This window comes from Tachypleus tridentatus, chromosome 9, assembly GCF_004210375.1.
Source record: "Tachypleus tridentatus isolate NWPU-2018 chromosome 9, ASM421037v1, whole genome shotgun sequence".
In the NCBI taxonomy this organism is placed as follows: Eukaryota; Metazoa; Arthropoda; class Merostomata; order Xiphosura; family Limulidae; genus Tachypleus; species Tachypleus tridentatus.
This window is the reverse complement of record NC_134833.1, coordinates 160277765-160294242: the sequence shown is the minus strand read 5'-3', so window position 1 is coordinate 160294242 and position 16478 is coordinate 160277765. Positions and strand designations below refer to the sequence as shown.

The window sequence follows — 16478 nt, the reverse complement described above, 5'->3', positions numbered from 1 at the left end:
TGTTATGCTACAGAGCGTCAGCTGTGTCTCGAATTTCAGAAATGTGATATTGTTCATCTGTAACACTGCAAAACACCTAATTTAGATGTTAATATTATGTTTTTCAAATACGTTAAAACATAATTATAACATATTTTTATTCTTATTTCAATTTGGACTTTTATTTTTTAATTTATAATGATATATACGTGTGTATATATTATTATCCCTTTGTAACATCGTGAATATTAAAACATTATTTCACATTCGCCGTATTTCATACCCCAGCAGTGTATTTAGTTTAGTTTATATTTCCGGTGATATAATAGTTTCTTTAGATGCCACATAATATTAAAATAATTGAAAAGGATTTGCAGTATTGTTGCACGCAGCCCTTTGAAACGTCCTGTTACCGTAACTATGCTACTAAAACTGACGTGGCACCGATTCGTTACAGGTAACGGCAAAGTGGTATAATATGTAACAGTTTACCTACGTCAGAAGCATGGTGGAACATATTTTATTTGTGAAATTACACAACTAGACGTTTATATATCTAATCGATCAAGAAACAGATTTTCAATATTTCAACACTTTAAACCTCAGGCCTAACTAGATATTTGATGAAATTGGGTTTTTCCTGTAAATTAACTGTCCAAGCCAATCATTTTATCTGCACACTATTTAGGTCAAATTTAGCTGTAGTTTTCATGTATTTAACAAAATTGTGATAGCAGTACGACTAGAAACAATGTTCTGTTATTAGATGTGGCACATTTCACGTGACACGTATAATAATAAGATCGTATAGCCCTCGTGAAGCTTTGAACGAAATTCAAAACAAAACCAACTTTATAAGTGATGAAACATGAAAATGGGACAATTAAGTGGTTAGGTGGTCAAAATGTATGGTGAGAAATATTAGGTTGTCCAGAAATAAATGTCGGAATTCTCACGATGATATTTAGAAGCTGGATATTGAGTAACTTATTGTTGGTTGGTTTAATCCAACGTTTGTCGATTACAAGATGTCTTAATTGTCTGCTGTTTCAACTCTACTCAGAGTAAGTTTCGCAACTCCTAAGGCAGAATGGACAAGAAGGGTTTTCGTCTGATTTTCCTCTACGATTTCAGACTCGGACGAAAAGCTGCCGAAACTATACAGAACATCAACCGGGCATCTGGTCATGGATCTATTAATGAACGTACAGTTCAGCGTTGGTTCCAAAGGTTTCGACATGGTGATGAAAGTCTTAGAGACTACGAAAGTCGTGGAAGGAAGCCATCCTTAGATGAAAACACATTAAGGGAAGCAGTTGAGATAGTGAGCTTGTAGAAAAGCTAGGCATAAGTATATCAAGCATTGCCAACCACGTAAGTGCGATTGGAAAGACGAAAAAGTTGGATAAGTGGGTTCCACATGAGCTGACTGAAGATCAACAAACTCGGCGTTATGTGACCTGTCAAGAATGACGCTCCAAAAATTGAACAAATTGGAAATCGAGGTTCTGCCTTATCCACCTTATTCCTCACACTCTTCCCATAAAGATTTTCAGTTTTTCAATCACTTTGACAACTTTTTGAACAATAAACGCTTTTAAAACCAGGCAGATGCAGCTTTCAGGAGTTCATTGGCCACAGAAACCCGATTTCTGCAGCAGTGGCATAAACGGCATCGTTACATGTTGGCAAAAGTGTGTTGAAGCAAATGTTGCTTACTTTGATTAAAGTATGTTTTATAACACTGATACCTCACAGTTCAAAAACATTTATTTCTGGAAAACATAATAAATATATCGTATTTTTGCATTAATATTTGGACTAATACCACGTTTTTTCAATGCACAAGCTTTCAGCTCAATTACCTAAACCTTCTACAGGTGAGAGACGTTAGATGCAGTTGTTTGCAAAACGTCTCGCATATCAAGAAGACTTATTAACCTGAAGATGAACTAGGAAGGTCGAAACGTTGTTTTCTGCTTTACTAGTAAAAATGTTAATATCCATACCAGTCATTCTGAGATACAATATTGTTACGGACTTACAAAACCCTTTTAATGCTATTTTACCAATGAGAATAAAAACTTTTATTTGCATTACATGTATTTTTCGTAAAAACTGAAACAAACAAAACAAAATTAGTGTTCCTCTGGAGAAATGTATCTTCCAAGATATTGGATTATAATATTTCAATTTTATAACTTTAAATTTACTCAGTGCTCGTATTTTAATAACCAATCTTGTTTGCTAGTACAGGAAAGATGGAGTTGTGAAAAAGAAACAGTCAGAAAAACTGGGCAAAGAATTTTGGCTTCCTCTGCGAAGAGTACAAAATGGTACATGGAGTAATTTTCTTACCAATTAATGTAAATGTTTGACACTGCCACACACATTTAAACTTGAATTTCAATACTAGCTTGACATCATGTGTGTCAGAATTCACATAGTTATAAATAAACTAACTTAAATTGGTTTAGTTATTCATGGCCAAACTTGAGAAAGAGGTGACCTAGGGCAAGGAGTCATTTTCTTACTTTTATACATTTCGTATGAAATGCTACGATCTACTTCTGCTCAAATTTCATAAATTATTTTAACAGAGATCCCAGTGAGGTAAGAAAGATAAAACTACGAAACAATATTATTTACTACATGATTTAAACTATTTAATCACCCGAACACTAAACTTGCATTCATGAATATATGCAAGATAACCAGCAGATATTACAAAATAAGGGTTAATTATGAAACAAATTAAAGATATGAGGCTCGAAAATAATGACATTCCTAAAATTGAAGTTTTAACTGATTTACTGTAAAAAATATACTTATTTATATATTTACTACATTTATATGTATATTTTTTTTAATTTTCACTTAAATTTATTAATATTTTAACTTTTTTTTAGGCCGTGGGCAACTGTCTTCAATTCAATCCTGCAGTTATTAGTCCAATATTAATGAATGTGTCAGAATAGCAATAAATACAATTGTGATTAATCATAAATACTCTTACTTACATCAGTTTAGTTTCCTTTATTAAAGCTTGATTGTTTTACAGTTTTTACACGCAAGATCTTGAACAATATTAATTTATTTTTGGCGGAATGAACTAAAACCATACACACGATGATCAAAGTTTATCAAAAATTAAAAAGTGAAGAAATTACTGGAAAACGAAAACAAAAGTTATTATTTAAAAAAAAAAAATCCTTAAATTCTCTCACTAATGAAATACTTTTGATAAATTGTAGTACACTAATTGTTTAGATTGTTTTACAAAAAGTAACTGGTACTCGTTGTTTACTAATGAAGAAGACACTGCCTTGCCATGACTGACTGAGGACCAAAAACAAGGAAAATTTGCATTTGTTACTGTCTCAAGATTTATTTAATGTTTTTAACACATTTGCATTTGATGTTGGCTTAAGATTCAATGTTTTTAACACGTTTTCCATATACAAATACAAAAGTGTCCAAAAACTAGTCCTGGGCTAATTTTGCAAAAGCAGACTCTGTCCTTTAATAAAAAAATTTAAAAGGAAACAGCACTTGCACTTAATTGTTATGAAAACATTACAATTTATGTATTTAATGAAACAATAAATGTTCAAACTGGTCAAGTTACGTGACTTCTTGTAATAAAAACAGATCCTCAACCTAAGTTTTATATATATGGCCATCAGCTGGGTTAGTGATAGAAAACATGATCAACTAATTTAATTTCCTGTAATCAATTATTAACTTGAAATTTAGAACACACTATTTTACATATCCATTGACAGCTTGAAGAAAAACTCAAGACCATAGGCAAACTACAGAGCACAACAGCAAGCGACTTTGAAGCTGTGTTTTACGATTCTTTTTAAACGAAATTTTCAACAGTACCTAATCTGTTATGAAAATAATGAAATATCCTCCCCCAAAGAGTTCAGCCAGAAAAATAGGTTGGCTGTCTTCCCATACAGAATATTAACCGAAAAACTATGAATTACAAGCACGGAAATACTCCTTCCACAAATCTCTGAAGTGACCAATAAAGACACTGCATTAGTTTCAGTATGTCTTTTGCCAACAGTTTTGATAACTTCAACAGATTGCTTACAGAAAGTTGAGCTTCTTTAAACAGTGTTTTATTGATTTAGTAAATTTTAAAAAGTCAACTTTTATTGGAATATCTAATACTTTTGCAACTTTGAATGTTGATAGAAAATATTTAATTAGTGCAAAAACAACATACAACTGTGAGAAATGTATTTTGCAAAATATGTTTTTCAGAAAATAAAAATGTCACAATTATATAGGTAACTTTATTCACAGCTTTCATCTTCTGATTCTGAGGATGAATCAGAGTCATCATTGTAACTAATATCTGGTCTGTTTCTGTTTACAAATAAATCTTCATCGTCACTCTCTGAAACTGCATTTGAATCATAGCAATTGTTTTCCAGATTTTTGGTTTCCTCAAATTCAACAGGCCTAATCATAAGAAAATAAAATGTTAAAATATAGCAAAGGAAATCAATGTTTGAAATCACTTCTTTTTATTCCAATTTTCTGAAAGTCTATTAACTAATAGAATAAACAAATATTCAATAAAAAGACTACAATAATTATAGCTAAAAACATAAACAGAATCCCAACTTTGTAACCCTAATTGTTAAATTTAATTAAAATTTGACAATTAATTAATTAAAATTTGACAAAACAAAATGGTTCCTTGGTACAGAATGAAATTAATATTGCAGATCTTAAGAAAACAAGAAACTAGCGAAAAATTATAAAATATTAACAAAATTGTAACTTTCATTAACAACACACAATCTGAATTAATTTTATGTTCAAGAAAAACATCTTTCAAAGAGAATGAAGTATTTCCTCTAATCTCTGTCATACTATAAAAACCTTTTACACATTTAAATTGACAGCAATAAATAGTTAATATCAAACTGTAAAAATAAAACAAAACTTATCTTTAAAAAGTCATTATTTATTTATTACAAAAATCATTAGAAACTAATTCTAAACTAAATAACAATACACATCTCAGAACAGCTTGTATTAACACTTACTGATAAAACAGAGAACAACACTTCAAACTTCTTCTCAGCTTTATTAGTAAGAGTGTCAATACTGGCCGTCCTGAGATGCACTTTTACTTCAAGTGGGTTTCTTGTTATCATATATAAAAAATTGTTCTATTTAAATGAAGGTATTTATGGCATTGCAAGTTATGTGGTACAGTTTAAAATGAATATTTTTATCTGTCAAAAGAATTCACATAATGCCAGTTCAAATAACTTTAGGAACTGGCTAACTAAACAGATTGAACAAAGGTAACTAAATCCATTGTTACTTTATGCTTGTTTGTTTTTCTATTTATTTTTCTTGCATCCTTCAAATAATTTATTTATAACCAAAATGAAGCCAGTTTTCTTTATCTGTACCTTCACATTTTATGAACATAATATTCTCCTTCAACCAGGCTATCACACCACCTGGTGGCCAACACAGAGATTAATCACATTTACCCTTCCCATTATTATGCTTAAAATATTTGTACAACTTGTAGGTTAAAATTTTAATGTCATTATTAAGAGAATTAACAAAATGTTTCCATAAGAAATTATTTCAACCTGCATGTTTACATGAAACATCTCCCAACTGAAATTGAAATTCTTAAGAATAAACACTGCCAACTTCCACATATAATTACCAATTTGGCACACTGTTGTTATTCTTATAATAAATGTTTCATAAAATATTGTAGAAAATCTAACTGCAGATAAAACTTCAAGGGTGTGCAGGTGTTTATGTACATGAACAAGATTTTCCACCATATCACGTTTCAAAAACACCTTTCATGTTAATATCTTACACTCAATAAGAAACAACAATTATTTTAATGCCTTAAAGTTCATTTTGTAAACTTGCTACTCATTATTTTGACTCTATTTTTGAATAATGGAAAAAGTGTGCAAAACACCTCTGAAAGAACTCAAACCAGCTACACCAGACACTGGAGCTCTATTTTAGTGTAAATTAGTGCTTCTGTTTGTGCATCTTGTTCATAAGTAGCTAAGGAAGCTCACCATTTGCCTTCACTTTTAATATGTTTGATCTGATCCTTATACAGGATATAAACAATTTCTGCTTTCACTTTATCTCCTTCTTCTATTGGTTCCACTATTACAAAGTCACCTAAAACAAATAAAGTATCAGCTTCAACAAAGAGAAAACAAAACCTAATAAGATAATTGTTTTACCTCACAATACCCTACCACAGAAAGCTGTAATTTCTTAATTGTACAACTTAATATAGATCTAATCTTTACGGATAGTTAAACTGCTATAAACAATATGTTACCAAATGTCCTAGTGATTTTTCACAAATTTCACAAAATTTTAAAGGGATAAAAAAAGAGTTTATTAAGGAGGTCCCTTTCAACTCCCAACTACAACAACCTCTTACTACTCACGATTTTGTCTCTACCACCCTTGAAGGCAGCTGATTCCAACTACCTTGTTTAAAAAGGAATACTGTCTAAAATGCAGTTGACTCCTGTGCTGCCAAAATTTAAATTTATGCCCCCTTGTCCTATTATTTTAACAACTAAATAGAAAATAACTTCGATGGATCTATACTATCAATACCCTTAATAATCTTAAACACCGAAATCAAATCCCCTCTGACCCATCTTCTCTCCAGAGCAAACAAGTTTAGAGACTAGTCTCTTCTAACATAGTCCTACCATCTCAGGTATCCTTCCAAGTTGCTCTTCTCTGAACCTTTTTCAACAAATTAATATTTCTAAACTGTACATAGTACTCCAAATGAGGCCTTACAAATGATCTATACAATGACAAAATAATATCCCTCATATTTATTATTTCTACAAATGCTATCCAAACTCCTATCAGCTCTGTTGCTTGCTGCAGTACATTGTTTAGATGACTTAAATGGTATTTCAATTACAACACCAAGATCTTCAACCACAGTATTTAACATATTGCAAAAACCTATATGCCTAACCTTATATTTTGTATAGTTGAACATCACCTGCCATCTATTAACCCAGTGCATCAAATGATCTAAACCTCCCTGTAAGTCTGCAGCATCTTTGATACAGTTAGCCACCCCACAATTATTACTGTCATATGCAAGCTTCAAAATTCTGTTAGTCATTCCAAGGTCAATATCTTTAATATAAATTACAAACAGCAGAGAACCCAGCACAGAGCCCTGATGGGTACTGTCAAACAGCAGAGAACCCAGCACAGAACCCTGATGGATACTGTGTGCAACTGTGATCCAGCAAGATCTAACTCCATTTATTACCACTCTCTGCTTTCCAGACAATTTTCTATTCAATTTAATACGACACTGCACCCAAAAAATATAAAATTTTTAACAAGTTTTTTGTTAGACACCATATCAAATGTTTTCTGAAAATCAGTGTAAACCAAATCCAAAGTAATTCCTTCAGAGATTTATCAAATAAGACTTTCCCTTAGCTAAGCCATGCCAGCTGTTTAACACTACATCAAACTGCTTTAAGCGACTTTACGATGTATCTTTAATCACACTTTATAAAAACTTTCCAACTAGTTATGTAAAACTAACTAGGCCTATAATTGCCTGGATAATGTCACCTTCTTTAAGTATTGGACTAACATTAGCAAACTCTCAATGTTCTAATACTCTTCCACTATTTATTGATCTATAAAACATATTAGCTATCACTTAACATAAAATCTTTAAGTTCTTTTACAACTCCAGGATAAAAGTTATCTGGTCCAGGGAATTTATCGGTTTTTAGGTTTCCCATCTTTTTCTTTACAATTTCAGAACTTAAAATGATATATTTTACATCAATATTTTCCTCATACATCAAGTGCTATGGTTGAGGTATAATACTTGTACTTTCTTTCATAAAAACAGAAGATAACAGATAATTTACCATCTTCTGAGATCATTCTTCCATTACCATTTTTACCATCCTAACATTTTTTTACCCATCATATAAACAAAGAATGTATTATTATTTCATCCTTCTTTCATGTAGTTTTTGCTCTTTTAACTCCATTCTCAATCAGCTCTCTTGGACTTACTATGACACTCCAAGTCATTATTATTTCTAGTAGCTTAAAATTTTTTAATTTATTACATTTATCCCTGATATGTTTTAAACCATACTGACTTATCCATTGCCTTCTCTTTTCTCATCAGGAAATATCTATGTTCTGTACGTATATCAATTTTTCCATAAATGCTTCCCACATCTTTTTAAGATCCCCTCCTGACCCTCTAGTCCAACCAAAAGTCAGATAATGTCTTCCATCAAAATTAGCTTTTCTAAAATTCTGAAGCAGGGTATTCTGTTTTAGTCAGTTTGAAGCAGGGTATTCTGTTTTTGTCAGTCTGAAGCAGGGTATTCTGTTTTTGTCAGTTCTACGTGTAGTAAACTTCCACACCTAATAGTGCTTGTACTTAAATGTTTTTATATTCACATCAAATACTAATATTAAATCCAATACACCTTTCTCTCTTGTAGGTTCCATCACCAGTTTTTGTATAAAAGTGTCATGAACAATTTCCAAAAACCTATCCCCCTCAATGTCAGACTCAAAATTTTTTTCCATCAATACCTCTGAAATTAAAATCTCCCACAATTACATCTTCAGCTACCATTCTGATCTCAGTATACACTTCCTTGTTAACTTCCACATTCTGACCTGATGTTCTATAACAAATCCCAAATATTTTTTCCATTTATCTCCACTAGTACTAACCCCCAAACATTATCAATTATAAAGTACATGAATGTTAAAACATAAGACCAAGTAGAATGTTTTTCTACAACTAACCTCTTTTAATCCACACATTCTTACGGAACTTGGTTGGCATGCTGACAAGGAATTTTTCTCCCACATCAGATTCTACTTCATGAAGATTATTACCTTTACCACATATTACCTAAATAAATAAATCACATTATGACATTACAGATAAGATATAATTCAACATTACTTTATGAGGTGACACTTGCTGGTGGTCAGAAAAAAAAATTCTTATAGCACTGACAATAGTCAACTGCATTACAGAGTGTTGTGCCAAAGTGCCTAAGTGTGACACTGAACTAAAACATACCTCACTGTGTATGTTTTTACTTTATCATAATTACTGTTAATTGAATAAACCATAATACCACAATTACTGAAAGAAAGCATAAATATTTATTTAATAATTGACTGCATAACTTGCAAAATTTATGTGTAATTTCATAATAAAGCATTTATTCAATAACTTACTATATAAAGGTTAAATCGTCAAAACTGTCTGCACAACTTACAAAGTTTTTACTAATGTAATCAATCATATTTAACACTCTCTTGACTTCAACTTATTTTACAATCTAGAACTACTGGAAAACTCAATTACAAGTGTTATATTAATATATCTTTTGGAGAGCAATGTAAAGAAAGAAAATTAACCATTACTCAGAGTTTTAATGATACCAGGTCGAGGAAAATGGAATACAACTATAAGTCATCTATTCTCCCATTTCTATGACTAGAAGGGCTGCTGTGCACTACATGTTCATATGTTTACCACATATATTCTAGAAACTACCACCTGAAGTCAGTAAATGTCACATTTTTTTTGGAAGGGGGTGTATACCCCCCTGATCCCCTTATAATCACTATGTTCAAGTGTTTCATGCCCTTTAGCCTCCTACCTAAGAAAATTACTGCTTTTTCCACCAGCACTAAACAAATAGCCTACAGTATAAGTTTATTTAGAACTTTTGTCATACAATTCATTGTATCACAAAATTCTTAACACCTATTTGTTTCATGTTAAAAGCACTACATTATAACAATTGAAATTATTTATTATTTTTGGCTCTTTTTTAATTAATAATTAAACAGAGAAAAATTTGAATACCTAGTTCAGTGTGTACACACAACTAACCACACTAGTCATTTCTTTCGAATACCTAGTTCAGTGTGTACACACAACTAACCACACTAGTCATTTCTTTCGAATAACTAGTTCAGTGTGTACACACAACTAACCACACTAGTCATTTCTTTCGGATAACTAGTTCAGTGTGTACACACAACTAACCACACTAGTCATTTCTTTCGGATAACTAGTTCAGTGTGTACACACAACTAACCAAACTAGTCATTTCTTTCGAATACCTAGTTCAGTGTGTTCACACAACTAACCACACTAGTCATTTCCTTCGAATACCTAGTTCAGTGAGTACACACAACTAACCACACTAGTCATTTCTTTCGAATACCTAGTTCAGTGAGTACACACAACTAACCACACTAGTCATTTCTTTCGAATACCTAGTTCAGTGTGTACACACAACTAACCACACTAGTCTTTTCTTTTCTTGACCACTAGTTATGTCATCATAAACAGTCTCCTCTGAAGAAATGGGAAAATCAACAACACTTGCTTATTCCCCAAACCTAAGCCCATTAAGTGTCTGGGACTTAAAACTAGATGTGAAGAGGGACAGCAAGTACATACAGAAATTTATATTTTAAAAAGAAAATATGTTAGTTTTAAAAGTGTTGGTTTTTTGTGTACACCAGCTTATTTCTACACAGATACCAACAATCTTTAGATTATCAAAACTGAGTGGTACAGATATTTATAAGGTGGACCTCCATAAAAGGGAAGATGACAAAGTGACACATAACACGAAGGATTCGAGGAAACAACAGGATTACTCTTATGTATAAACTGATGATTGGATTTGTTGATAACTAAAAATAACCAGTAATCTTAATTCAGAACACACTGATCTCAACTGCACATCCATCAACAGAAATGGTTCTGTATCACCTACTAACAGACACCAATTAACTATCCACTAACAATAACAGCATGATACTCACCAATCTGAATGGGACACAAGATAAACTTGACTTAGCAACAGTGTCCCTTTCCCTTATCCGTCATGCAAATAACTTTCACGTACACAACAACAACATCCACAGCAACCACAATCCCATTTCTTTCATGACCTACAATTCCTGCCACTTGTCCAATCCTACTCAAATAATACAATGTTTCTCACATTTAGATTTCTCAATCCTTAGCTGGAATCTTGATGATGTGCAACCTGAAATAACAAGAGCTTCAAACACCTATAGACAACCACGATTTCCTGTTCACCAACACTTTCATAAATGCAATCAACAACACAGTTCCCAACAAAACTGTCATTCTAAATTTATTGAAACTCACACAGGAAATAAACCACACATAATCTACAAAACAAGTATGCTTCTCTGCCAAGTTATTAGAAACCATAATACGTCACTTAAAAAACCTTATAAACAAAACAAACAGTCAAGTTTATCCAAACCTAGCAGCAACACAATTGAGACACATTCTGTAAATCCATAGACAAATCCAAATTCAACCTGGCATAAGTTTAAAAATGGCTACAATAACACTATGGTTTCACAGCACACACTGATGTTAAAAATCCAACCTGCTTACACACTTCTGCTCTGACAATTTCACCACACCAAAGCACTCTACTTTCAATAGAGAACACTTTAACACCATCAATGATCACCAATCATACTGCTTTTAACCTGTCGTTACCAGTTAATCTATCAACATGAACACTGTGACTACTACATGTGTCCTACCTCTCTCCTATAAATAACAAATTGTCCTTAAAACACTCAAATGTACAACTCCAGGAGAAAAGAGCATAAAAACACACAATCAAAAACTGTTCTGATAACATACTAAAACACCACTTGTACCTATTCACTATATCCTTATTTTCCAGATATTATCCATCAGGATTGAAGTCCAAATAAAAGTTATCCCCTAAAAAAGACTTGGACCCCAGCCTATAGAGCAGTTACAAAAGTATAAGCCTTCTGAATACCTTAGGTAAACTTATGAAAGTAGTAATATCCAACAGACTGCTTAATTACTTAGAAAGTAATAACATCCTAAACAATAACATATATGCAGATAACAAACTTGTTAGTAAGATTAGCCAAATCTATACATCAAGGGTTTAACCACAATTGCAGCATTTTTGGCATTCAAAGCGAGCATTCAATACTATTTGGCACAATATTTTAAGTTAACTAAAAGCAAAACCCCTATTACCATCACCAGATGGCTCTCTAGCTTTATCACTAACAGAACTTAATAAAATCAAGAACAGCATGCCCAATGCATTTCCATTAAAAGCAGGAGTTGCCCATGGTTCTATCCTCAGCCCACTAGTCCAGATTCCAATCACAAATAATATATACCTTTGAAGCTAGTATATATCTCCATATCTCAATATGGAGATAACGCTGGCATCTGGAACACATTACGTGATTCACTCACTGCCTTGTACAGCATCCAGGATGCATTAAGTAAATTTATTAAATGATGTAACAAATGTAAGAGTTCTCTTCAATCCAATTAAGATGCAGGCAATGTCATTTCACAAGAAAACAGGAATATAATACAACAAAGTCAGAAAACTCAAACTTACATCCCTACATAACACCTCTGTCACCTTTAAAACAACTGCTACATTTTTAAGAATCACAGTAAACTCACACCTATTGTGGATTCTTGTTTAGAGAAATATTCTTAAGAAAACAAGCACTACACTGGCATAACTCCACTGAATCAGGGGTATGAACAAAAACTGTAACAGCCACAAAATCATTAAAGTTTATAAATTCTACATCAAGCATCTATGGATTCCACATTAATGTAACATGCCTAACACATCATAGAAAATATTCAGTGGTAAAGTTCAAAGCTATCAAAATGGCACTTCCTCTTTCAAAATACACCCCACAAATTTATGTCAACACTCTCATTTGCTTACCTCTTGTTAATAACTACATTAACATTCCAATCTAAAAATATTACAACAATGCCTAAAATAAAAACGTTCAAACAAACATCTTTCTCATCCTAACAGCCATACCTTCTACAAGAAATATATACACCTCTCCATTCACTGATATCAATAGTGTTTAGCAGAGATGTATTACTTGAAAGTTTCCTTTTCAGTTTCATATGCTGGGCACAGATCAAGCAGATTAGAAGGTGCCTGACCCATAAAAGCAAATTTTCTCTGAGTACTCTGGGTTCTCCCTGCAACAAAATTTCTAAGATTACAGAAAAAATTTTATTCCAGCCCCCCTGAAAAGGGCTGTCAATCTAAAAGGTCCATCAGACTCTGTAATCATAATATTTTGTTAACTTTAGAAAGTTTTCTTTTCTTCAAATTGATTATTCTCTCAGAAATCCATTCAAACATAATCACACTCACTCAGTCAGCAATGCTCTGCTCCTCACTGAATAAGCTCTTCAACTTACGTTATTACCAAATAAATAAATAAATGCATGTGTTCTGCTCCGACCACAGAATGACAGTTTCTGCATGACTCTCATGGTGTACATGGGTTGGCATCTTCCTTGTTTTCACATCTCCCAACAATCTACTCTACACGTCTAAATTAAACCAAGCCTAGTGGCTCTATCAAAGTTTGTTTTCCATTAACCTTTTCACTAATGTGGGGTGAAGAGAAGCAAAAGTTTCTGACCATCCTGGGTTGACTTTCAGACTTCAAAATTTTTTTTTGAGACTACAAAAATTTCTAAACCTAAGTTCCTGCCATGAATTTGATTTACAAAAATAAAGGATTATACACCTTTCTAACCTCGACAAATTTGTCAGAGAAATGGGAGCATTACCATCATGATACATGCAACCATAATAAAAGGGAACTATTACCATAGAGAAGAAGGAAACAGGATAACATATTTGGGTCAGACCTCATGACCCTTGTGAGTCTCAGGATCACAGCAATAGTGCAAGTGCTTTTCATTGTACAAACCAAAAACAACAACTCCATAAAACAATCATTGGGCACATAAACAGGGCACACAAACAGGGCACTTTAGTGCTAGAAGCTCAAACTACCAAGGTCACATTATATTGTTTCACAGTGAATAAAACTGTGGAAGTTACATGTGTGAAAAAAATAAAAAATAATATAAAAGTAGTAAGTTAATGGAATGTAACAGAAAAGACTCATTTCACTCATTAAACCTTATCAGATTGTACTAAATCACAAAGATTAAATGCAACTCATAAGCAGACAGTGCCAAGTTATGATGCAGATAATTATGTTAGGAACCAATGATATATTTATACACAATAATTCAATCAAAAACTATCAGACTGAAAGACAACAAACTCAGAGAAGTGCTGAAGATGATAAGAAGTAATAAAAACGTTTCCTTTGAATGCCACGTCACATGCTAGTGCAACACCACTGCTCCTTGCAATATACAAGTGTAAAAAGTTGTTTGAGCTAAGTTATATAGGTCAAAAGAGAAACTGTTTTCTACCTCTGACTCACTGTATAAGTTAGCCAGTTAAGATTCTGGAAGTTAAAGTTATCATCTTTAACACCCAGATACAGGAAATAGCCTGAGGAGAACATTTATTAGGATGTTAAACAAAACCATTAAATGGCATAGAGTAATTGTTACAATAGCACTTTCAAAAGTAATATTCAGATCCTGTACTGTTGGTACTGTAATTGCAAGAGAGGACATGTGAAATTCTAGTGGCTTGTGTTGTAAGCACTCAATACAGGAAGATCCCGTTATCACTGTATACTGAACATCACAAACTAATAATTACGTAAAACTATACATTAGTGGTTCTTTACGCTCTAAAACTGGTCAGTTCTGATTACAAATATTTAATGATTGCTGTTTAATATTCTTTTAAATTATACTTTAAAACAATATACTTAATGAGCTGTATTCTAAGATACACATTTTTCTTTTAATTGTCTTACAGACTGGCCAAAATCTCCCTACAGACCAGTAACAGTCCACAGACTAGTAGTTTAAAACCACTGCAAATAAGATAAAACAAAAAACAATATTCTGAAAAATAATTTAACCAAATTTTTTATGAAATTCAAACTTACTAACAACTTACTAGAAGTTTGATTATAGTATGATATAAATGTAATTGAGTTATCTGCCTCAACTTGACCCTTATGAAACATGTCTGCTAAAAGCATCGTAAACCACAACATACCCGAACAATTTGTTGCTCTCCTCAGGAACCACAAAACAATCTAAAACCTCCTTTGCTACATGTTTCTTCTTTGTTATTTTGGACATTTTCCAGTTTTGGTAAAAAATGCTTCTTTTCAACTAGTTGAATAATCAGTATCCTACAAAAAAACAAAAATAGATTAGAGAAATCAATACAACTGTCTATTATTTAAAAATATTCATAATTACATTTAAGGCAATGAATTTCCTAAGAGATGGGTGGAATGAAAGTAATGTGAAAATAAATAAAAAATGCTGAATAAATAACTATATTTCACACTTTCCACACTATATTAGGATGCAAGAAAGTAGAGACTAGTGTCATTTATGAAAACCTTTTTACAAATTTTCATTAGTTAAGAATGATTATATTTTTACAAGGTTGAAAAGGGTTCAACCTCATCTCAATACAATATTGCCAATATGCATGTTCTTAATTTTGAGAAAAGTAGCTTTCAGACTAAGCAAAATTGAGCTATATACAAGTCAACCTTGGAAATTAAACCCCAATGCCATGTGAAAAACAGCATAACTTCTATGCTTTTGGACAGTCAGGTTCACCATATCCAATCATAGTTGCCTCCACACAGAGAACCAAAAGAGAAGGAGGAAAGCTGGACACACCAGAAAGAACCACAGAAGCAATGTGGTGTCCTCAAAAGGATCTGATAATGGGTTGGAACAAATCATACTTTGCATCATGGATAGCACGTGGAGTGAAGGTTGAGAGTAGTAATCCCATCCTGTTCTGATGGAGAACATCCAATGTCAAGGATCAAAGATGAAGTACTGGAGGTCATATTGCTGGTATCAGAGTTATCCAATGAGCAGTCAATCTATTAACTTAAGCCCAAAAGATCACATACTCAATGAACCAACAGAAGAAAACAAAACAAAAGCAGCATGACCCAAAATGGTCTCTTTTTTGTTTTTCATAGATCATTTAGAGAATGTAACAATTGTTATTAATTGGAACAGCATTTTATGAGATAAAGTAAATTATTTTGATACAGCAAAGCAACTGCAGGCCAACTACTTAATCCATCCACCATAGGGAATCAAACCCCAGTGCTGCGAGTCCTTAAATTTACCTCTGACCCACAGGGGTCCAAAAATACAACAATCTAACACAGGGGGTTCCCAACCTTTTGGCACTCGCAACATGAAAATGTAATTGATGAAATAAAATTAATGTTATCCCAAGCTACTTCTAACAAGGCTACGCTGACTCCCTACCAAGGCTTTATGACCCCTGGGGTCGCAACCCACTGGTTGGGAACCCCTGATCTAACAGAATGCACTGGAAAAAGAAAATCTAGTCTCTCTAAAATACTGAGGATCACCATGC

The 16478-nt window shown here is 32.7% G+C and overlaps 1 protein-coding gene across 1 annotated transcript; it reads right to left on the bottom strand.

Moving 5' to 3' along the window:
- Positions 1-4179: 4179 nt before the first annotated feature.
- Positions 4180-15211, bottom strand: LOC143226815 (putative RNA-binding protein EIF1AD). The gene is given in 5 exon segments (XM_076458257.1): positions 4180-4458; positions 6072-6180; positions 8848-8956; positions 15111-15127; positions 15130-15211. Coding segments are annotated over 5 exon segments (471 nt in total). The 5' UTR covers positions 15197-15211; the 3' UTR covers positions 4180-4289.
- Between the last annotated feature and the right edge of the window lie 1267 nt (positions 15212-16478).